Genomic DNA, 24,859 nt, shown 5'->3' with positions numbered 1-24,859 from the left:
AGCCAGAGAGGCATTGCCTTGGTCTTCAGCCCTGACTTGTGTGACCTTTGGCCAAAGTAAATCACCAATCCAACCGCCTCATGTCTGCTGTCATTCACATCAGTGTCTGCCGATTGTGGGTCTTCTCCGTGTATGCGCCGCAGATGGGATGTGCAGAGCAGGAGAAGGAGCAGTTCTGGCAGGATCTCCACGACTGAATCACATCATGCCCCATGGAAGACCTGTTCACGGTCTGTTGTGACCTGAACGGATATGTTGGGTGGGCAAAGGATGGGTACGATTGCCACGGCGGCTTTGGATATGGTCATTTGCAATACATTTTTCAAAACGTGCATGAGCCATTTGGTCACCTATGCCAGTGGAGACAGCTGCAGTCAGATCGACTTCATGCAGGCACAGAGACGCGACTACCCTGCTAGTGTCACTGATGCAAAGGTCATTCCATCTGACTGCCTGGCCCCAAAGCATAAGTTGCTAGTCATTGATATGAAGATAACCATGTAACACCAGGACGCCCATGTGAGAGGACCAGCAATAATCAAATGGTGGAAGTTGCATGAACATGAAGCGGGCATGATCAACAGCATTACCTTCCCCGACATCGATGCAACCTCAATTGACGCCTGGTGAAATGTGCTCTGCGACTCCATCACCACATCTGCAAGGGTGACCCTCGGTACCAGGAAACCCGGCTGCTAGCACCTCGATAAGCAAGCATGGCTCTGGACTGAAGAAGTGCAGCAGAAGGTGTGCAAAAAGAAGACAGCCTTCAGGGCTTGCTTCGTCAACAAGACCGGTGATAATTGGCAATGTTACACTGCCGCCAAGTGGGAAGCCAAGAGAACGTTGGCTGCAGCCTGGGCCAAACATTAGTGAGACGTCTGCGAGCAGCTGGACACGTGGGAAGGTGAAAAGAGCATTTACTGACTGGCGGAAGCACGTATAAGGGTGGTGCATGACATCAAGCACTATATGTGCATGAAGGATAAGAATGGTTGGTGACTGCAGGATAAGAAGGAAATCCTGAGCAGGTGGCATGAATACTTTGACGAGCTCTTAAACATTGAATTCTCACATCTGCTAATTCCAGAAGATCTACCCTGCTGTGGACCAGTGCCTCAAATTGTAACTGAGGTGGTGACCATAGCTATTGGAAGCATGAAGAACCAAAAGGCCTTGGGTCCAGATGACCTGCCAGTGGACATTTGGAAGCTCAAGGATCTGCACGCCGAAACAGCAGCTTGGCTGACTGTGTTCTTCAACGCCGCGGTTGCTGCTGGCCAACCACTGATGGCGTATCACCATACCGATCTTCAAGAATAAGGGCTAATATGCCTGCTCACACCATGAAAATTTTTGAACGCCTCCTTTACTGATGCTCACATGACATCATCCAGATCAGCGTCAATCAGTGTGGCTTTGTGAAAGGCTGTGGAACAACAGACATGATCTTTGCAGCCTGCCAGTTGATGGAGAAGCACCACGAGAAAAACAGCCCACTACACACCGCCTTTCTCGACTTAGAGAAGGTCTTTGATCATGTATCCCATCAGCTTATTTGGTATGCACTTTGCGACCATGGTGTGCCTGAAGAACACATCATCTGGGTCAAATTGCTTTATGTGAATAACAGCAGTCGGGTGAGATGCGCAGCTGGAACGTCTGACAGCTTCCCAGTGAATGTTGGTGTTCACCAGGGCTCCGCACTGTCACCGCTGCTGTTTATTCTTGTCATGGACATCGTCACGCGGGATCTGCAGGGCAGTGTGCCTGGATGCTGCTTTATTGCGATGACGTCATGCTTGCAACCACCACCTGAGAGGAGCTGCAGTGCCAGGTGCAAGCTTGGAGTGACTGCCTGAGCCAGTTCGGCCTCAACACTGCGAAGACCAAATATTTGGAAACGATTCCCGGCGTGAACTCAATCCAGGTCAACGGCGACAATCTGAAGAAAATGGACACGTCTCTGTACCTTAGCTCCAGCCTACAGAGCGACGGCGGCATCATCGGCAAGGTAAGGGCGAGAGTCAATACAACATGGCTGCGGTGGAAGGACGTTACCAGCGTCCTTTGAGATAAGAGAATTCCCACGAAGAGAACTGAAATCGAAAATCTACCAGACCATGGTCCAGTCCATTGCACACTATGGTTCAAAATGCTGGCCAGCGACGAGAGCGGCTGAGCGGCGTCTCCACGCCATGGAGATACGCATGGCTCATTGGACACTGGGTGTATCCCTCCACGACCATATTACCAACAATATGATCTGACGACAATTCGACATTGCACTTGTTGAGGCAAAAGTGAGAGAGGGACACCTGCGCTGGTCTGGCCATGTTCGACGTGCAGCTCCGGATACTGTTGCCAGCATCTCCTACCATCTTGAGGTTAACGCCCAGTGACTGCGCGGACGACTGAAGCAAAGATGGCAAGATGCAATTAACACGGATTTGAAGGCTGCACGCTTGCACCCAGACGATGTGTTTGATTGAGTGAAGTGGCGTTCAAAGATCCGAACAGCTGACCCTGCACTGGCGGGACAACGCTAGGAAGAAGACGAAGAAGAAGAAGCAGCTGAGACACTGAAACTTACCAATGCAGGATGGCAGAGGGTTATCCCAGGCACGTCTCTCCCCAGTCATACATTTGAGTACACCACTGCCGTGCAGTGTGTAGCCAGGGTTGCACTTGTAGGTGATGGTGCTGCCAGAGAAGTGGCCCTGGTCATTCACCTTGAAGCCAAACTGGGGAACGCCAGGATCCTCACAGTGAGACAGCTCAAAACCTAGAGAAGCAATACTGAAGTTAAACGCTGCTAAAATACGCCACTCACTATGCATTTGGCTTTAGGGGGGGATAGTGCTATATTATCTATGTATCTATATAGTTAAATATCAGTATAATCCTATAATACACATTAAACATGGTGTAAGTCTGCATTCTGCTCCAAGAGGCCTGGGTCAAATCTACAGCATAATAGAAGATCTAATCCCACTGTTACGCAAGAAATTAAATGGATCACCTATCAAGATCAGTCTAGTGTGCCCTAGTTGGTGATCATTATTATAATAATTATCACTAAAATGTGTTGACATGTTACTTTTGCGCTGCATGACATCAGAGCTCAAGAAGTCTGTCATTAAGTCAATCATTATGGGCAACGATTTGTGCTAAGATCCGACTGTGTTATGCAGGCAGGGCCAATCCCTCGCTAAGTAGGCAGAACAATTAAGATTAAGTGCTTGGGTAATGGAGCTACATCCAGAGCAGCCCTGATCCAGAGCAGTGCCTCGCTGCACAGCACATCCTATTAACATTCATAATCATTGCTCTTATCGCTCTCTCATTTTGTGAGTACATTGTACATGCTCTGAAAAACAGCCTCAACATGAATGTTTTGCCTTATGTTTGACAGAACCAGTAATCACACCATCTAACAATTCTTATATATTGAGTTTACCAAGATTTCCTTGCTGGTTAAGCATTATAATCACCCCTTAAAACCACCTCACAACTGCACCAAAAACAAGGTAGACTATATGCATGTAATCATAATGCTTCATATGGAGCCAAGTATGGATATCCACGATATCCTTCCTCATCGAGCATGTAGTAAAAAGGCCCAAAACACTGCACTGTGCCACCTAGCTTTGATTACAATTCAATTACAGGCCTTTGTCTCAGAGCACTTTCCAAGGTAGCACAAAATGCTTGACTACATAAAAGAAGCCATTTTAATCCATTTTCATTCAGTCCCCTGTCCTCATTTGGTGGTTAAATTACAGCATCTGGGTGAACGGTTGTGGCCTCACCTTCTCACAGCTCTCTCTGACCTTTATTATGCACTCAAATGGCTAATCCTGCAGGTGGAATGGAATCGCAGACAGACAGGGATTTAGTTGATTTTAAATGAGATAGCTCACCAGCAGACTAATGCTTTCTCCCCCACTGGAACTAAAACCCTGACGAATCCCATGCAGTGGACACAATAGCATTAAACCCAGCAAATGCAGGCTACATGCTTGCTCAACTGCCTTTGTGCGGACGAAGACAAGGTCAGCGAAGAGAGAAGTCTGCTCTCCCTATCCATTGATTCATAATCCCCCTGAGCTGGCTAAAACTTCATGTGTTTCAAGTGTCCTCTTGATTTCTGTAACTTTCCTGTATCAGCTCTATATATACTTCATGATAAAATACCAAAATGCTTATTAACAGCACCACCCTAGTGAATGTTGAAGAATTACTCCTTCATTTACAACTTAAGCAAATTCAGATTTAAAACATGCTTATATACATTTATTTGACTTAATTTTACGATCTAGGCAATGCTTAGGACATTTTTAGCAAACCTGCCTACTTTCACTGAAAACAACAATTATCTCACATTTACAGGATCCAAGCTAATATACACTCGATGTATCTGGGCCAGTGTTTATCAGATGTCTAAGAAAATATACACGGATCCAGAGTCAACTCACTTCTGTCCATATAACTGTGTTCATTAATATTACAAGCTCAATCATTTTTTAAACTCTCAAATCAATACAGCTCCAAAAGCAGGCCAAGGTAGGCACTGCCAGCTAGCTACAAATGCAATGTATGCTATGTCATGCACAGGGAATGCCATACCTAATATATAATGTGTAAAGCACTTCAAGAATCAGAAGTGACCTTGTCTTGAGAAACAGGTACAAGACTATATCAGCAGACCTCTTAGATTTTAGGAGTCAATCCTGAGTTGATTGTAGTTGTGCGGGGCGCTGTAAAGTGATGTACTGGGTAAAGACTTACTGGAGTAGACCAGTTTGAAGCCCTCTCCTGTGGCATCAATGTCTGAGTAGAACTCCAGCCACAGATGGTTGGAAGTGCTGATGAGGGTAAGGCCCAGCATGGATGAACCAGTGAAAGCTCCTAGCACATGGGCAGTGTTGTCGTTTCCATCATATATCTGCAAGGAATAACACAAGTCTTAAAACAAATTGCAGGGCCAAAGCTGATTGAGACACCAGCACCAGAGCTGGAACAGAGTCAAACAGAAGCTGATCTGATCTCCCGAGCTCCTTCATTAAAGTACCAGACTTAGAGAATGAATATAAACTAGACTACTGAATAATTATAAAGAGTATCATTTAGTATACAATCAGGCATAATCCAGGAAAGCTTCAGGAAAAATATCATCTGCTTATTGGATAATGCTATAGAGACCCTTCAATTTTATGTGTTCAAGAATTCATTGACTGCCTATATTGGAAATCATGTACACTGAGAAGGTGAGGATCTCTTGAGGTTGTTGTAGCTATCTAGAGCTAGTTTCAGAGGTACAAACAATAAACATGGCAAGTCAATTTCTGGGTTAAAGAATACAAATATGCATAGAGACGCATTATGCATGCTAATGCATTGACAGTAGAGAATCATCATATAACTTTTTTTTTCTTGACATGAACTGTGTATAGAAAATGGAATTACCTTCAAGATATCCCCCTGGGCCAGATGGAAGGTTCTAGCAGATATGTTGATTCCTTTCCCAGCCTGCACCTGGATGCTGTAGATGCACTCATGGTTGTTGTCGTAGTTCATGGGGTAATTGGGTGACAATAGAATCCCCTCATTGTTGATGACAGATGAGCCACACTCAGCTAGAGATGAAGAATAAAAACATGGAACATTGGGGGAGAAATGCAGTATCACAGTAATTGAAATGCCAACTACCATCAAAATATCAAGATATTCTATTACCCTGCCATTACACACGTCACATTCTATCCTAAAGATATCCTACATGCATGCTCGTAAGTACACCACATGGACATTTCACAAAAGTAAAAGCTTGTTATGGAAGCTTACACAAGTCTGGCATTTTCAGACAGATTGGTCTGGACGGGGCAAATGCACAACAAGAATGAAACTGAAAGGCGAAATCGACTGAGCAGAGTCCTGGCGTTCCCAGCATTGGTTAGGAATTCAACACCATCCAGGTGGATGTGGGCCCAGCAGTGAACAAGTGTAGTCAAAGGTAGAGTTAATGGAACATCAGACAATAAAAACAGATGTATTAATACCCATCATGCATGGTGGCAGGGAGCGGGAAGCATATAAAGCATATAAAGGATGATTTATTTAATGCCCCAGCACCATTTTCCTCTATACAGTGCCATGTTATGACGATATTACCAGTGTCATATTTTGAATAAAGCACTGCTGTTACTACCTCCATTTAGTAAATTACCTATACACTCTCCTCACCAAGAGCCAGTTTAAGACATGATGTGAATTTGTACTGAGCTACATACACTCTATGCACTCTCTTTCCTCTTTGCCCTTCTGATCACTTTTATGTAGTCAGCAAAAACAGAACTCTTGGTTAAAGTAGTGCAAGTAACCTCATAGAGTTCATGCCCTGATGGGCCTGGTGAATGTAATTTAAATAGTGCCAATTGTAACTAAAGATGAAATGGAGAGGAGATAAGCAGTACAACATTTGCTTTCCTCTTAAGGCTTTAGTAAGGGCACACCAAATAGAGGTAACCTTGGAGGGTAGAGCTGGTGTGCAAAGGAGTCAAGCACTTCTTTGTTTTATGGTTCCTTCCCCCTGCATGCCCCATCAAAAATAATCTTCGTTTGCCTAGCCTCCACTATCAGGCTTGATGCCCTTTTTGGTCGTTGATCTGGGATTATTCATATCTATCCTGACAGGGAGCTGAATCTGAATGCTGTGTTTGGAGAAGGACAATGACACTTCAAACAGCTTCTCTCCATAATGAAACACATAAGAAAAGAAAATTAAGAGTCCCATTCACATTTGGTACTGCAACAAAAGCAAGTGTGAGGCCCCTGACTGTCCACAAGAACACTGGATCTGTCAGAGTGAAAAGTCGGCTTGTAACTTGGGAGGGATCCACTGGGAGCTGGAGAGACCGTGATAACTACACAAACCTCTTGGCCATTAGAGGAATCTGTCAAGCATGGCAGCAATGATTGGAGGAAAGCAAGCTTGGCTGCATGAGAGAAAGAGATGGGGCATACCTCCATCATGAGTCTCCAAGGCACCATCATTACAGGCCTTAATCTCTGGTGTCCACCATGTTTGCAGCCTAATGTATATGAATAAATGACCTGGAAAGGTCTTGATATGAACTATTGAACTGTTCTGGGTTTGGGCTCTATCAATACACACAATGACATTTCATTAAGCGATTTTCACACATACACACAATATCCAAAAATGTAATTAGTAAATATTGAGTTCTGGGATTATTCACTCATCTATTTATTACTGATTCAAAAATAATTAAATCATTTTAAATCATTTTAAATTATGTGCTTATTAATTAGCACCTGTAAATTAGCCAAAAATGTGTCCTTTATATTGCTTATTTGTTAACTTTATGTGGAAAACAGATTTCATTAAACAGCCACTTGATGCCATGAAAGGCCAATCTGATAAAAACTTATCCAACCAAGGACAAACAGATTTACATTGCTTCATGGGAGAATGTCATTTGCTGGGCACAAAGAACTCATCCCATGTGCTGACTGAAGTGATTTCCCCAGTCTCCTCATCAATGTGGAGATGCACTGCTCAAATGGCACTGGATCCATTTTGGAAACACAAACTGCGCACAAGCATCTGCTGCTATAGGATACTGCCATTAGCAAACACTTGTGGTCAGCCTTTAGTGAGTTGTGTGATTAGGGTAGCAGTGCTTAGCCTGTTGCCTATAGCTGTGTGGTTAGGGTAGCTGTGCTTTGTCTATAGTGAGCTGTGTGGTTAGGGTAGACGTGCTTAGCCTGTAGTGAGCTGTGTTGTTAGGGTAGCTGTGCTTAGACTGTAGTGAGCTGTGTGGTTAGGGTAGATGTGCTTAGCCTGTGGTGAGCTGTGTGGTTAGGGTAGCTGTGCTTAGACTGTAGTGAGCTGTGTGGTTTGGGCAGATGTGCTTAGCCTGTGGTGAGCTGTGTGGTTAGGGTAGATGTGCTTAGCCTGCTGAGACGCAGCAGTCACATGCTGTGGCAATGCTCTATTAGGGTTTTCTGAGAATGCTTCTAATGAATAACTTGTCTAACACATATCTGTAAACACAATAAACAGAATAAAAAAAAACATAATTTAGTAATACTATGGTAATTTTGAAAATTATTTTTCTGGATATACTTTCAGCCTGAAGTCAGTACTGCATTGTGAATCATTCCTGAATACAACATTGTGCCTGAATACAACAAAACAAATGGCTTTGGAGTCGTTTGATATTTCTGTCAGATTCAGTTACAGAATACAGTACTGCATAAACAGGAATGCTCTTAAAAATGTTAAAACCCTGAAAATAACTACATGTTTCTCTTTTCATATACTCCAGGGCATTCACCTACTGTCAGGAGCGACTGTGATATCATTGGTGTACACATTTATCAATATACCACATACTTTCAGCATCTCATTCTGTCCACTAAAGTTGATGAACCTTAATGTATTGCATGCTATCAGCCATTTTCTTGTGCACAAATTACCACAAGAGAGAAGATATCATTTTCATCATGTACTATAATTTTGCAGTACACTATTCATCATCATGTCAGGATCATGAAAGATACAGGCTACATTTAATTTTTTATAGTCTACATAAAGCCTTTCTTCCACCAACACGTTGAGGGTCAGATGTGAAAGGTGCCGCTAGACACTCTGCTTGTCTCACTCAGGAGACCTGCACAGATCGATAGAGTTGTTACTGGCAACGATAAAAATGGATCTTGGTCTTTAAGTCCTTACAACAATGTCTCCCCATGCTACCTAATTCTATTGTTCTGTTGCTCTGACTATTGTTCTATCACCCCATTGTTCTAACTATTGCCCTGACTATTGTTTTCACTATTGTCCTGATTATTGTTCTATCACCCTATTGTTCTATTGTTCTGAATGTTGTTCTAACTATTGCCCTGATTATTTTTTATTGCCCAAATGTTCTAACTCTTGCTCTGACTATTGTTCTTTTGCCCTGACTATTGTTCTCACTATTGCCCTGACTATTGGTCTGTTGGCCCATTATTCTAACTGTTGCCCTGACTATTGTTCTCACTATTGCCCTGACTATTGTTCTATTGCCCTACTGTTCTAACTATTGCCCTGACTATTGTTCTATCACCCAAATGTTCTGACTATTCTATTGATTATTGTTCTAACCTGTACATAAATAAAATTTATTCCATTCCACCATCTTTATTGGTTTGTTGATTATTTTTAACCATTTAAATGTTTGTTTCAGATTTTGATTGCTGCCTCATATTCCTGATTATATTTAGAAATGCAAATATAATTTGACATATTTCTTTGTTTAGTTTATTATTCTATATATAGTCATTCCTAATTGTTTTTTATTATTACAAACACATAGGTGATTGGGATACTGATTTTTGCTTTTGTTATTAGAAGTAATAATTGCATCTTATAGCCACACCAGCCTGAGAACACCTGATTTCATCCAATCTTGGAAGATAAGCAGTTTCGGGCCTCGTTAGTACTTGGATGGGAGGCTGCCTGGGAATATCAAGTGCTGTAAGTTTTACAGCGGCATCTCAGTGGTTAAGGTAATTGACCAGTAATCAGAAGGTTGCCAGTTCAAGCCCTGCCACTATGAAGTTACCATTGTTGGGCCCCTGAACAAAACTATGGACCCTCAATTGCTCAAAATGTATTCAGTCATAATTGTAAGTGTCAGTTAAATACCATTAATGTAAATGGAGCTGCAATAGTGGCTGGATTAGTATTAGTATGAATAGAAATAGCCACAGTGTTAAGTGTTTGAGCAGTATATCCAATGACCAAATACCACTGAATCACACTTTTGCTATCATGCAGTTTAATATGTACCTGTTTGATATAGATTACTGAAGCAATCATTCCTATTTTTCTTAAAACACCTTTATGCCAAGACTCTTTGCTAAACTACTGTTATGCCTCGAGTCAGCACTAAAATGGCACAGTAAGCCTCCCAATGAGTAGGCACTTCATCATGAGAATTTAGAATTTACTAGGGCTCTTGCAAATATGTGAAACAAACTCATTGTGTATGGGTTGTTTGGGGAAAAACAAATCAATTTGAAAGGAACACAGGTAAAATGTTAAAGAAATTGTTTTATGATAGAATATGATATTCTGATCCATGGGAAACATGGAATGAACTGTAATAAATCTGCAATGCAGCTCTTTTAGGTCAAAAGATAAAATTACCCAGACAGATAATGAAGCAAGCTGTATTCTAAAACATGATTTAAATTCCAAACACATCATCCCTGTTCTCACAGCATTGGAAAACGATGTGTGTGTGTGTGTTCTGTGGAGCAGGTGCGATGAGGTTTTCTATAATAATACAATCACTTACATATACCCAGTGACCAAACCTACATACATATCCAAATACATACACACACTCACACACACACACACACACACACACACACACACACAGAGAGAGAGAGAGAGAGAGAGAGAGCGCGAGAGAGCATTAGTATTTCTATCATGGTTTATAAATTCAAAATGCTTAACATGAATGCCATAAACCAGCCTTTTGGATTCCTATACAAAAGGAGTACAAAGTTGATCAAGAAACTAAAGCGGGCAGAATGAGACAGCATATCATTTACATCATCCAGAGGAGAATAACAACCCTAGGTAACCCTGGGGAATTCAGATCTTGCAACAGCAGCTCTGGACTCCAGACCAAAAGGTCCTATTTATTTTTGCTTGACACGCAACCAAATTTATCTGTTTCTTGATTCTCCTTATAATCCACACACATGGACCTTGAAGAAACCAGCACTCATGTCTACCTTTGCCTGTTCCTGCTACAGTTCAAAGACCAACCAATAACCAACCTGGAAGATAACCTTCTGGAAATGTTACACAACCTGAGCTTACCACAGGGAACAGGCCTCCAGTCCTCAGCATTACCTGATACCTATGGTCAGGGGAGGAAATGTTGTAAGCAATGCACAAGAAAACAGAAGCATGGTAAGAGGGTAGGAGTCTATGGTCTATAGTAGCTCAATGGTTACGGTACTTCACTTGTAATCAGAAAGTTGTTGGTTCAATCCCCACCACTGCCAAATCTCCAGTGTTGGGCCCCTGAGCAAGACCCTTAACCCTCAATTGTTCAAGTTGTACTCAGTCATAATTATAAGTTGCTTTGAAGGCCAGCTAAATGCCATAAACTCTGCCATCAATATCTGCTCACTGGACAACAAGCTAGACTACATCTGACTCTAGTGCACCACCCACTGTGAGTTTAGAGGCTGTTGTTACTTTCATAGAAACATGGCGCAGTGAGACAATTCCTGGTACTGCCATCCAAATGGATCAGCTTGCTTTGTTCCATGCTGAAATGACTATGTCCGGTAAAACTCAAAAAGTGGGTTTGTGTGTCTACATCAACACAAAATTGTGCAAGTCTGTCTAGTACTGGTAGAGGTTGTGAATGTTAAATGCAGGCCTTTTTATACTTCCTCACTCTGAATGTGGAAAAAACAACAGAGATGGTGGTTGACTTCAGGAAAGTATGAGGTGGTCAATCTCCAATCAATATTGATAGCTCCTCTGTGGAAATCATTACACCAAGTTCCTTGGTGTCCACCTAGCAGAGAACCTCACTTAGACCCTCAATACCAGTCTGGATTGAGAATTGCGCTGTCTCAGACCACAAAACCCTGCAGAAAATAGCAAGGACAGCTGAAAAGATCATCTGCAAAGCTACTCACATTGTGGATGACCCCACACACCCCTCACACAAACTCTCCTATTGTTAAGGAGGAGTTACGGAAGCATTCGGGCTAACAGCCAGACTATGCAACGGTCTCTTCCCCCATACCATGAGACCACTCCACTGCCAGAGACTGACAACAAATAACTAACAAATCAGATTTAACAACACTGTGTTTTAAGTTAATGAACTGGCTGTTACTTCACTGAGTGCTGTTTGCTATAATCGCATCTGTTAAAATATCATAATATGATACATCCTTTGCACATTCACCCACTGCATGCACTGGTTAAATGACAATAAAAAGCCCTTTGACTCTCTTAAGAAGGTACCATGGATCTGGATGTGTTCTGGATTTGCTTGTGCCACAAATCTTGACATGTCCTGGATGAGATGGTGTCACAGATCTAGTTGTATCCTGGATTTGCTTGTGCCACAGATCTGCATATGTTCTGGATGAGCTGCTGAATAGTCTAAGCATGATGTAGCACAGGCTACACTGACTGCAACACAGCCCTGAGCTACAGTAGGGTACACATTCTCTTTGCACATTCTTACAATGTACTACTGGTACACCACCATTTCCAGGGCAACCCACCCCGTCTCTCCTCCTTTTCCGCCTTTTACAGATGGCTGACAGGACCTGTTCTGCATCTCTTCAAGTGACGTATGGCAAGCTGGATGTCACCGAAGCCTCAGATATCTGCCTCCTGCTCCCTTTTAATTCTCCCCTGTACCCCATCCTTGATCTTCACTGAGTGTTAGGGCAGGATTAAGCCACTGCAGACATTTTTTGCTCGATGTTAATCAATGGAAATCCTTTTGTCATCCCTTTAGCCTAAAATTAAAAGCAAACTGCTTAATACCAGAGCGAGATGAGACTGTGCCATTCCAGCCCCTCCGGGAGAAGCTGATACTCCAAAAAGCCATTGCTACAAAAATCTGCTGTCAGTTGATGGAATATTAAAGGGGATGGTATTGACATTTTCCATAAGCATGACAGGCTCAAAGTTTGCCCTAACTGCAGGGTAATGCAGTTACAGTGATTAGAGAAGCAGTGAGTGCTTATCTTGCTGGACTACACAGCGGAGGGGGCCATCGTGAGAGGGGCCATACATGAAATATAACATGTGCAGCTGTGCTTTCTGCTGAGTGCACAGTCTGCCATGGTGAGCAGCACATAGGTAAATGGAACAGGGAATGGTAAAAATATAAAACTGAATGCTAAAGCAACCAAACAAACAAACATCCAAATAAACAAAACAAACCAAAACAAACAAAAAAGCTGTCATGGATAAACTGAGGAAGCTGGGTAGAGAATTAGCAACTGCTCAGAAAAAACAATGATTTGAATTTGAATGTGCAGAGAATCTAAGGGCTGAACAAATCCTTTACACACCAACAAAAAGAGATAAAGAGGTTTGCCTTCATCAACACACAGAAGTACAAACATGTGAGATACTGTATGCCTTTAACACAAATGCTCTAAGTGGGGAAGAACAAGAAAAAGAAAGAAAAACTGAGCAGGATTCTCCAATGCATGATGAAGTAATGTTGTCACCAGTGGGAGTGTCACGGAACGCTCCCCTCTCACTGTCATGTGGTACGGCCCGCCGCGTGCAGTGGGAGTTTCTTGTTTGTAATCATGCCTACATGTCTGCACACATCTGAACCTAGTTAGTGTTCTGTGTTTATGTATTTAAACCCCTGTTGGTCTGTGCATCACCGTCGCTCATTGCCCTTGTTCACTTTGCCTTTGGTGGTATCCGTTTTTACAATGTCTGTGCCCGTGTTTGTGTTCATCGTTTACGTTGTATGTGAGTGGCAATGTCGTGAGTGTCTGTCAATAAACGTCTGTCACTGTCGAGGGAGTCTGTGCATCCTACTCCTCGCCCTGCGGCACTCGGGCCGTTACAAGGAGTGCTGAAGCCTCCTCTCAAAAGGAACATGGTACAGGTGCAGAGCTTGCAACCTTCACTGCTTCTGGTGTCACTTTATCTCAAGAAATGTCCATTTAAAATAGCACAGCATTAAATTACCATGGTTGACTAAAATTAAAAGATAAAAAAAATTAAAAGCTTTTGACTTTTTGGATTAAAACATACATATTAGTGGGGATAAAAACTGTATTTTGTCCAAAGGCTGTATATTGTGAATAAACTGTTATATATATTAACATGGTATTACAACACCACAAAGTGAAATCAAGGTGATTTTTTTCTCTTTTAAAGTACTGCCCTGTACAGCACTTTGTCAGCATTTTACATTTGTCTTACCATCACTGTACTTGTCACCTCATCATTTACATTTTGTCCAAGTCAGATGAAGATTTCCTTTGCTCTAGTACAATCACCTTACTTGCCATTTTGAAACTTTAATAAAATGAAGACAATACTTTTTAAATACATTTAAACCTTTCAAATCTAAGAGGCCATTAGTCACATTACATTATTCTGTCTTTTCAGCTTGTTACACAGTGTTCAGCAGGGCCTTCCACTCTTTGGCAAATTATCATCTCACATTTTATTAACTGCATTTATTGTATAACCCTGTGAGTTTGCTTGTTCTCTTATTCATTCATACATTGCAATAGTCTGGAGTACAAAACACTGCATCACTACATTTTACAACTTTGTAAAAAATGTTACTCATTTAATAATTTAGACATACCAAATCATTCTCAGGGGTATTTGCAATCATGACACTTTACTCATTTACATTAAAAATTTGCAAAAATATCCCAAATTCTTGCATTCCACAATGGCCTCAAAACACAGATTTAATATCTATGCTAATGATTTTTTTTAGTGTAGCAAATTAGATAAAGCATGGTGAAAAGGGACTGTGACAAAACTCTTGCAGATGTGAATTATGGTCAGCAATTTTTTCCACTGTTTCAACAACAGCAAATAAGCCTTTGAGCTATGTTACGCATTTTAAAGAACATAACTGATGGTTTCACATTAATAATTAATAAAGCTCTTCCAGAATCATATAGAATCGTCATCATATAGAATAGGACATAGGCTTTAGTTACACATTCCCTTTGAGCTCTATTTGTAAAGCTTTCTTTAAACGTAATGGATATGTAATGCCCTGAGCAGGCATCCTGGGAATCTAAAACCCTAAGTAATCATCCGCACATCTCACTGTGAAATAATTTTTGCTTAACACATATGAAAGGATTCCACCACCTCTCCTTCCACAACCTAAAATGGCAGGGCCATTACTTGTGCAGATCTTTGTTTTTCATGTGCTCATTAGCATATACCAAAACACAGCATGGTACCATGCCCAGCTTTAATCACACCTTACCTGCACTATTTGTTTGACTATGACTATGAGTGAATAGTGTGTGCTGTACTGGTTTGATGGTCTATATTCCATTGATCACTGTCTAAGACCACATCAGATGAGCATGGTGATACAACATGCTATACAAAAACAGTTACTTACAGCACAATTTCCACTGTAAAATGGCAAACCTAATCTAATCAATGCCTCTCTAGAAAACAACCAATCCATTCTGATGCTTCTCTTGCATTTAACAAAGTGCTTCCTCAATTCATTTCAAAATTCATGCATGCCAATATACAGTATTGATTTAAGTCCAGTGTCACATGATAAAGCTAGTTGGCTACATTAAAGGTGTCTAACTGTTAATGTTAACAGGCAAAACGTACTTGAAAACAAAATAACTAATTCATTCATTAAATAGACTTGTACCGTGTGAGTATATGAGGAAACCCTTTAAATTGTTTCTTTAAAATGTGTGACCAGGTAATATAGCACTTACTCCAGCCCTCCACATTGGCTTGGCTGTCCTCATAAACAGCATCCGGTTTTGATTTATGGCCCTATAAGAGATAGATTGGGAACTGCAACACACTTTACTGTCTCAGAGATTAATCTTGAGGAATAGATTAAAGTTAGCAAGGGGAAAAGTATTGGTTCTCTCTAGCATTCACTATCAGCTATGGATGAGTGTCCTCTAAAGCTGATTTGTACAGTTTCCCCCCCACCCCAACATACATCCTAGAGGAACTTTCAGTGTTTTAGAGGTAAACATGAGGTGCATTTGACCATCCAGTAAGCCTTTAAATTTGCCGGGACTTTGTATAATACAGCATAATACAGGTCTTTAAGGTGTTAGGTCTGTTTTGCTTGTTCTTATTCTTCCTTACACCTTCTTTGTTACTGACAAACCGTAGCTTTATTTTTCCCTTTGGAATGTGCAAATCAATAGAGGTGATCGATGGGAGGCAAAGTTGAGGCCTTTCTTACTGTCATGTTACTTATGCACTCTTTGTCTTCTTCTCAAGTGGCTCCCTTTGTCTGCCTTTTCAAGTGGTTTCTAATCTAGTCTATGTATATATTGTCTCATCTACAGTCCCCTGCCTCAGGAACACATACAGACATCAGTACACATGTACCAACTCATTCTATCACTAGATCATCATCCTAAAGTAGTAAATGTGGTAAACACTATGGTACATGTGGTAAATGCTGTAGACCTGCATGAATGTGTAAGGGAAAAAGTATCTGAACAAAGCAGGACAAAAACAAACAAGAAAACAAAAATACAACAACGATGAATCATACATATATTTTTTTCAATTAATGTGAAAAATGACTAGTGACTGTGCCTGCCTGAAAGAAAAAAAAGCTTGAACGCTCGAAAACTCAGGAAAGTTCTCCATTACTGTAATTGCCACTTTGCACTTTGTTTATGCCACTGCCTCCAGGTATGCATGGGTAACTTCCAAGAGATGCCATTTCACGCCATGCTGTCTGTACATGATGGATGCTTTATGATTGCAGGCACCCTCTCCACTAGCTGCTGACTTGCAAGCCACAATGAAACACTGCAACCGGACAGTGCCAGTAGCAAATCATTGCCTTGGCCCCAGCAGGTGTCAAGTGAGTAGAAATGTGAAGGTGACCATGAAAATATCAGCACTAGCCTCAAGGTGAGATTACAGCCATAGTGCTAAAATATTGGCTAAAACACAATGTCATACTTTAACATGGAGCATGGATATTCCATGAGGAATGCATCTGGGGGAGGCAGAATCCAGCCATCTACCTGAAAGCATCCCAACCTCTCTGTAGCCCAGCTTGGAGGAAGCCATATTCAGATTGCATTAAATCACATGCAATCATATTTGACCACCACAGGGGCATCACTAGAGATCCAAAGCGAAGCTTTCTCAACACAACAGTGAAGGGAAGACGTCTTGTTGGAAGAGCTGTTACTTAAGGTAGAAGATAACTCCTACATATTCAATAACTGGAGCCTACTGCTATGCATTTGAGAATAGAGAAGTACATCCAATTTTACTATTTGGGAAGGGAAGAATGTTTTCAGTCAAAAAGCAGATACAGATTCAGATCTATAATTTTCATTTATAGTTCCAGTCTGAAACTTGTGAAATGATACAGCAGTACACAGACATTACACTGCTAAAAACCACTTCAGTACTGTTTGCCACCATCCTTAAATCATTGATAAGATACTCAAATCTGTAGTATGTCCATGTGGAGTACAGACTGCCAGTAAAAAAGATAATATTGAAATAAATAAAAGCAGCTGAACACGTACCCACACACCTTGGAAGAGGTGCGCTCCACATGCGCCGACCCCCTCCCAGGCAAATGATCTCTGGCGCCCCCTCCAGGCGGTAGCCCATGTTGCAAGAGAAGGTGAGTGTGTCCCCAATATCAAAGCTGTAACCATTACGGCGGCCAAACCGTGGTACTCCTGGGTCCTCACACGGCTCAAGATTGTATTCTGCATAGCAGAGATTGTATGAGATTAACAAACATCATTTGGTTATAATAGGTGCCATTACTTTATTGAAAATGTATTATAAGTTACCATGAACTTGAATGTAATCAGAAATAATCTACTTTAGGTACTACACAGAGATTTTAAGGTCTAAAATAAATGAACAGAAATGTATTTCATGTCAACTGTAAAGGTAACAAAAGAACAAAAGCATACACTGCTATTAGGTATTACTGGGTGATTCCACAGAGGATCTGCAAGTCACATTGAATATGCTTCACTAGCTTGCTTTTGTCTTGTGCGTTAAAATAATGAACTTTGACTACTAAGCATTTCTTAATGGAAGGGCCACTTCATTAATTACACTCATAAATGCCAGAAAAGTGACCTGTGCTGAGGGGCACATTGGGTGTAACACACCAAAAACAGCACCAATAAAGCTTTTACAATTGAGCAAGAACAAAGTGATAGAAACACTGTCAAGAGGACACCTGTGAACAGGCCTGACCTGAGAATGTGATGTTGAAGCCATCGTAGGAGATAGAGAAATCAGAGATGAAGCGCAGTTGGGCTTTAAAGTTTCCATAAAGGCCTGCATTGATGGGTGAGGGCAGGTCGGAGCCTGTAAGGCGTGCAAGAGGCTGCACAAAGCTCCCATTCTCAGTGATGAGCAGGTAGTCATGGTGATCCTCCAGGTGGAAGGTGTTGAAGGTGAACTGAACTCCTGTCAGGCAAAACCAAACCACAAAACATGTCAACTAATCAATGACATGGCAAACTAGCAACCTGTCATCCACCCTGTCAAAACTGGCAAATTAGCCACTCGAAAAAGTAAAATGACAAAGGCCTTAGGGTATAATGAACCATTTTTATTTAGCTGGGTAAAAAGCAAGAGGTATCTGTACTTCAGGATGAAAAAAGAATCATCTTAATGTTTTCAGGTGAAGCCCTGTAAAGAGACCCAAAGATTTCCTGAGATTTCTTTTCTGGGACTAACATTGTAAGACCAGAAGGAAAAGCATTTCAATTCATCATAATTCTTCTGTGAAATATAATGATTCCCCATTCTGAATGCTTTATCAGTCCTGGGAAATTAAAATTCAGAAAAAACTTTCATCATTTTGATCTCAAAGCTTCTGTAATAATATTGCATAGTGCAGAGGCTAAATCTGCATCCTCTGCAGTTCATCCTCAGGAAGGCTTTAGCAGAACCACTTGATAGACTCCAGGAGCTCATCCTTCATTCATTTGCCAGTTCACACACATATTAGTCTCCAGAATTAAACTAATCAAAAATGAATGTGTATGCTGCTGTCCAAATAAGTTTATCTGGACTACCTAGATGACAAAACAATGAGTATAAACTGGACAAGGTTTTATCAGGGCCTTAAAAATTTTTATACGTTGTATTTGCTGGAGTGATCCGTGAAGTAATGAAATGGTCTAGCATTATTTGTAAATGACTGGTTTTCAAGACCAATTTGTAGTCAGACGTTTACAAAACAGTGTTTATAAGAGGCAGAAGATGCATGAGTGATATAAATAAAGATGTCTTTCTTAAACACTTATTCCTTAAGGACAAGTTTACTAAATCCTAGTCTAAAATCTTATGCGGTTATTTTCACACAATCATTGATTTACATAGTGAAAAATGTGGTTTAATTTTCTTTATACAATTTGATTTTTTGTATTTTTATGAGATTAGGGTTCATGTGTGACTGTTTACCTTTGCCATGGCTGACCTCAACAGTCCAGGTGCAGTTGAGGGAGCTGGGGTAGACCTCAGGGTAACCTGGAGACAGAATAGTTCCCCCAGGCCCTCGTACATCACCCCCACAGAGAGCTGCAAGGCAGATGAAGAACAGCATCAGCCAGATCCACATGCTCTTATGTGTACTGTGCTGCATGTATTACAAATATGTTTTACATGTGAGCACTTACAAAATTAATTGACCTGTCTAACAAACTGTCCTCTTTGGATAATGGAAGTATAAGCCAAGAAAGTAAACAATAAATTAAAGAGAGTAAAGAGAGTAAAGTAAAGAGAGTGTTATGTGTAGCTCAGTCTAACATTGGAGGATTGGATCCCCTCCTGAGGTTGTCGATTCATCTGTCTTGGACGATACATTAGTGCATCAATAACTAATGACACAAATCTAACAATAAGCACCTAGTCTTATTATGAGGGGATATATACAGTATATGAATCTCTTTTTGCATTCTCTTTCTCCCTCTCACTCACCCCATATCCCTTTGTGGTCTCATTCTCAACTCCTCTTCTGTGCTCTTTGTTCCTCTTTCCTGGTTCCAATTCCACTGTGTTTCACAATTTCATCTTTTTTCCCCCTCATTTTTTCCCCTCCTATTTTATATATGGCCTTCGGTAACACACTGATGGCCTTTCATTAGATGCATACTGCATCAAAATCCAAGTCCTCAGGCTCTATATTTCCATTTTTTATGGCATTTTACTCTGATAATGTTGAGCATCTCTTCTAGCTTTTCTTTTTCAAGTTTTGCTGCCCCACACTGTTTCACAGAGAGGGTTTCTCAGTAGGGGGTAAGCAAGTAAAGAATGCTCTGGAATAACTAATCTGGTGAGCAGATCAGATCCTATTAGACACAGCAGCCATCCTGGTAAATAGCTTTTCAGGGTCCTCTTCACTGCCAGCCTAATGGCCTCCCATTGAATTGCATTGTCTTAACTTCATCCCCTCAGAAAAAGGAACATGTCAACATAATCTGAGTGCAAAAGGATGTGAGACCTAAGGAACATTGACATGAGTAACCTCTTTCATCAGGCTACAGTTTACCTCAGGTGGTAGTACATGCACTAGATGCTAGGGCAGGTAGAACCCTAGTTATGGCCGACCCCCTTTTCCCGATCTGTTTGTCATTGACCTCACTCTGACCTGACGAGAGAAACTAACCTTTTTGTCATAAAACTTTACATTTTCTGGAGCAAATAGCCTTGTGCTAGATAGTTATATATTGCAGATCCTAGCACTGAGGCTGGTCCTTGTCCTGGTGGTGCCTACCATCACATGTGGGCAGAGGGTGGCTCCACCAATGATTCTTCTCACAGACCAGGGGCTCCTCATGGCTGAGTCGATAGCCTGAGTCACAGCCGAAAGAAACGGTGGAGCCAATGGAGAAGTCCTGGCCGTATCGCATCCCACTGACTGGGATCCCGGGATCCAGACAGGAGTAGGCATCCACTGTCACGCCTGGGAATTACAACAGGCATGATGTTCAAACTGCCAGCGGGGTATGGTGACATTCACATAAAAAGTCTTAAATAAGGATGTCTGCAAACTGAGGCAACAGACCAATATAGTAAAGATAATAGAAACAGGCTACACTTCCATACATCAGTAGCTATGTTTGCCCCAGAGGCTCAAATCCCTGGTGGGTGATTGGTGTCCAGCCACTGCACTCTGTCACTGCACTTTTGAATAAGGCACTAATCTGCTTGTATGGTATGAGTTATGAGTTTTCATTTTTGGATTAGGCTTTAGAGAGCGATTTACTGTCAAGGAGAACTGTACCTGAGTTCTACCTGACACCTAAAGGGTTCCTTTTCGAGGACAAGCCAGGCAGCCACAAAATCAAGCTTCAGTGAGAGTGATGTATGACAATGACTTTATATTGATGGTCACAGAGACTTTATGTGCTTGTCTTTATCTGGTGTATGGAATGTTTGAAATAAGCGAAATATGCTGAGCAATATTTTTATTTCAGTTTCACTTAAGTAACTATGTAACTATATAGACATGGTAAAATTTGACAAAACAGATCTCAGAGACTTCCTTCATGAAATGTTTGCATTTCAGGGCAATGGCAAAGGGCAGGGGTCTTACTCTCATACAGAATCTTGAAGCCGCTGTTGGAGCGGCTGTGGTCGGTGGTGAAGAGCATATAGAGGTGATTATTGCTGCTGAACAGGAACTGAGGCACCTGTGTGCCATTAAATGAGCCAATCAATGGAGATAGAAGGTTGGGCCCATCATGGATCTCCAGGAAATCACAGTTCAGCTCTGTCTGAAATCTGGTGGGCAAAATTGTGGGACAAAAACCTGTTCAGACACTGAGATTAGAGCAGGATGTAATTTTCAAATTCTTGCATGAGTGGAAATACATACTTTTCAAAACTGATCTTGATGGAGCGTCCTAGTTCGGCCTCTATAACCCACTCACAGCTGAGAGAGTCTTTGTAGTAGCCTGGCCAACCAGGAGACAGGATGATCCCACTCGGTGCTGAGTAGTGACCACCACAAGGAGCTGTGGAAAGAGGTTTACAATTCAATAGCTAACAGTCCATGGTGTAATAGAAAAATGTATAAGAACATTAGAATCTGAGAACATTTTTTAAACACACATTCCTCCTAATTTAGCTTGGGCTGGTTCCCAGCTGCCAGTGACATTTCCCCCATCACATGAAAACTACCAACCTGGGAGGCTAAGAGCTAACACCTGCTTCTTTGACATGCTCACACAATGTCATAGGTACCTGAATGCACTTGGAGGAGGGTGCTAAAGATCCAGTGGTGTATGTGGATAGAATCAATGAACAACAGAAGTTGAGAAAAACAAGGACAGAGAGCAAGGCCCATTACACTCTCTGGGACTCATGGCATGGATGGCTGTAGTATTTTTGAATTTAGACTAGCTATCTCACAACAAATATAAAATCCTTACACAGCTATGCCATTCGAGCAAAATCTGAGAAAATATTTCAGAAGAGAAACTGCTGAATACACCTGACATTTTAAAAACTAAGAAAATGTTTTTTTTAATTTTTTTTTACACAACCTAAAGATAATGTATCTGTTAAAGCACATTAAACAAATCTCTCTCTCTCTCTCTCTCTCTCTCTCTCTCTCTCTCTCTCTCTCTCTCTATATATATATATATATATATATATATATATATATGTATATATATATATATATATATATATATATATATATATATATATGTATATATATATATATATATATATATATATATATATATATATATATATATATATATATATATATTTATAAAGGAAGGATTCAAAGGTTATTTTTATTCATCTGTTATTCCCCAAAGGTTGTTATTACACTTTACACAGCAGTCCTGAAAAAGAAAAAGACTGTTGTGGCCATACAGTCAATAAATAAAGAATAAAAACAATGAGCAGTGCTGAAATGTTATCATAGCAATTTTCAACTTTACAATGTAATAACCACTTCTCAGAAAATGTCATAGCAGCAGATATGTGGCTCCTTTTGGCTATCAATTGCTGGTATCCTAACCATATAAAAGATGTTGGAACATAATCAGCAACCCCCACCCCCCGAGTCTAGAACAAGAGACTGACAGGAAGCTTAATGTCAGGTGATAGCCCCTCGTCTCTAGTGTACACCCTTGTGTGCCTTGCTCTCAGTGACCAAGACAAGCTCACATTCTCTGCATCGTAACAAAGACATACCATGGAATCTATACTCTTGCTTGTGCTTTTCTTTCTGATGAAGCCAGGGTCATTACCTTCACACTTAGGGATAGGGCCGCTCCACATCACCTTGCTATTGTCGAGTTCACAGGTGATTGTCTCTGCTCCCTGTGTCTTGATGAAGCCATCTTCACAGATGACAGAGATGGAGTTACCTAGCTGGAAGTTGTCACCAAATCGGCGAGCATTCAGAGGAATCCCGGGATCTGGACATTCATTATGGCCAAATGCTGTTTGGGACAAGGGTGGGGTTTTGGGGGAAATAAGGAACAATAATGGATAATCAGACCCCAAGCCTGTTCGTGGTGGAAAATTGAATTTTTGCAAGTGACAAAAAGTGTGCCTACATCTAGTGCAGACACTTTTATCCAAGGTGATTACAATTGTGACTGAGTACAATTCAAGGGTTAAGGGCATTAGTCAGGGGACCATCATGACTTGGAGCTTGAACCAGAAACCTTCTGATTACTAGTCCAGTACCTTAACTTCTGAGCAATTCAGACTTCTTAATGCCAGGGATAGGGACGTCAAGAGAGTGCTCATGTAATAGGATTTCACTGTTGTGTGCCTGTATCTGGGTGTACACACTATACAGTCTAATTCCAACAGTGTTGTGTGTACACTCAGTCTGAACCAAAACCGAACCTACAATTTTACAATCTTGGCAAATTTTCTCACTGCTTGAAAAATCTTGTCACCAGAGGAGTTTTAGCAGCAATCAAAGGCTTATTCTGACAACATAATGTCTCCTTTGCAAATGGAGCCAGTAGGAAATGAGAAAGTAAAAAAAAGATTAAAATGACTTTCCACACTGAGTGGCTCTTCTCAGTTCCTTCTACAGCACAAAGCACTGGAACCTTACAGCTACTTTTCCACTATGGATGCTGGTCAATCCTGTACTTAGAGCTATTGATCTCCAAGCTGTTTTTCTTTTTTTCTTTTTTTTCAGAACTTTATGAAGTGTACATTGGACCCTAGGGCAGATGGCTTGGAAGGCTGCTGCCCTCAGTGGACTCAGGCATCCTGTCTGACTGCCTGATAAATGTTTAGTGACAGGAAAGGCCTGCAAGAAGGACAAAGTGTTTGTCAGAACATATCCAGATTTAACAGTGCTGCATCACATTTCTGACAGGTCTTCAGAGACAACCGGGAGCAAAGTGTCAGTCCATTAAGACCAGACAGTTCTTCCTAACAAGAGGACTGGAAAAACTGGCTCACTGGACAAAGCACAACCTTGATCTTTTAGGGGTTTTGATGGACCACCATGACATTTCTTGTCTCATTTAAGAGAGAGCTTTAAGGAATCACTGTATAGACTGAGGACAAGCATGCATGAAATAAGGGGAGGAAAATTTTGTCTCTGTACAAATGTGAGGTTGGAAATATTAGATTCCAATATTTATTGTGTTTAATGCTGAGATTCCAAACTAATGCACAAAACCCCATAAATAGACTTTTATATGGGTTAAGAATAAATCATTATTCATATGAAGCTCCTCATATACCTGTCTTGTAACTAATTCACTCACATTTACCTGAATCATACACACCCTGGATCGAAATCAAACACACCCGTATAGTGTAAAGAGATTGCCAACCCTTATCTGTATACAGTTATGCAATTGACACAGGTCTGTAGTGGGTCAGAAGTAGCATGCAAGCACTGGACTACTCTTACAGCATAGAGCTGGGCTGTCAATTTGAATGTTGGACTGCATTTGTCATAACTTTGCATTCCATATATGTAAATACATAATCTATGAACTGAAATTACAATCTAAATTAAAAAGTGAGTTGGGAACTCACATTTTAATTTAGACTGTACTT

General features: G+C 41.1%; 1 protein-coding gene and 1 pseudogene across 8 annotated transcripts in view; one reads left to right on the top strand and one right to left on the bottom strand.

Annotated features, from left to right (window-relative positions):
- csmd3b (CUB and Sushi multiple domains 3b) overlaps positions 1–24,859 on the bottom strand; it is a 313,453-nt gene that overhangs the window by 96,426 nt on the left and 192,168 nt on the right. For 7 of the 8 annotated variants that reach the window (XM_027011676.3, XM_081700305.1, XM_081700321.1 and 4 more), the window contains 10 exons: positions 23,068–23,262; positions 21,678–21,816; positions 21,396–21,583; positions 20,574–20,762; positions 19,262–19,378; positions 18,044–18,259; positions 17,350–17,538; positions 5,470–5,639; positions 4,792–4,948; positions 2,594–2,785 (listed from right to left, as the gene is read on the bottom strand). In XM_027011676.3, coding sequence (XP_026867477.2) covers positions 2,594–2,785; positions 4,792–4,948; positions 5,470–5,639; positions 17,350–17,538; positions 18,044–18,259; positions 19,262–19,378; positions 20,574–20,762; positions 21,396–21,583; positions 21,678–21,816; positions 23,068–23,262 — 1,752 coding nt within the window. The remainder of the gene's footprint in view (positions 1–2,593; positions 2,786–4,791; positions 4,949–5,469; positions 5,640–17,349; positions 17,539–18,043; positions 18,260–19,261; positions 19,379–20,573; positions 20,763–21,395; positions 21,584–21,677; positions 21,817–23,067; positions 23,263–24,859) is intronic. The other variant, XM_035529342.2, reaches the window with a different exon arrangement.
- Positions 9,436–9,554, top strand: LOC113578446 (5S ribosomal RNA; annotated as a pseudogene).

This window comes from Electrophorus electricus, chromosome 2, assembly GCF_041902795.1.
Source record: "Electrophorus electricus isolate QZ-2024a chromosome 2, ASM4190279v1, whole genome shotgun sequence".
Lineage (NCBI taxonomy): Eukaryota > Metazoa > Chordata > Actinopteri > Gymnotiformes > Gymnotidae > Electrophorus > Electrophorus electricus.
This window is presented reverse-complemented; position numbering and strand designations above follow the sequence as displayed.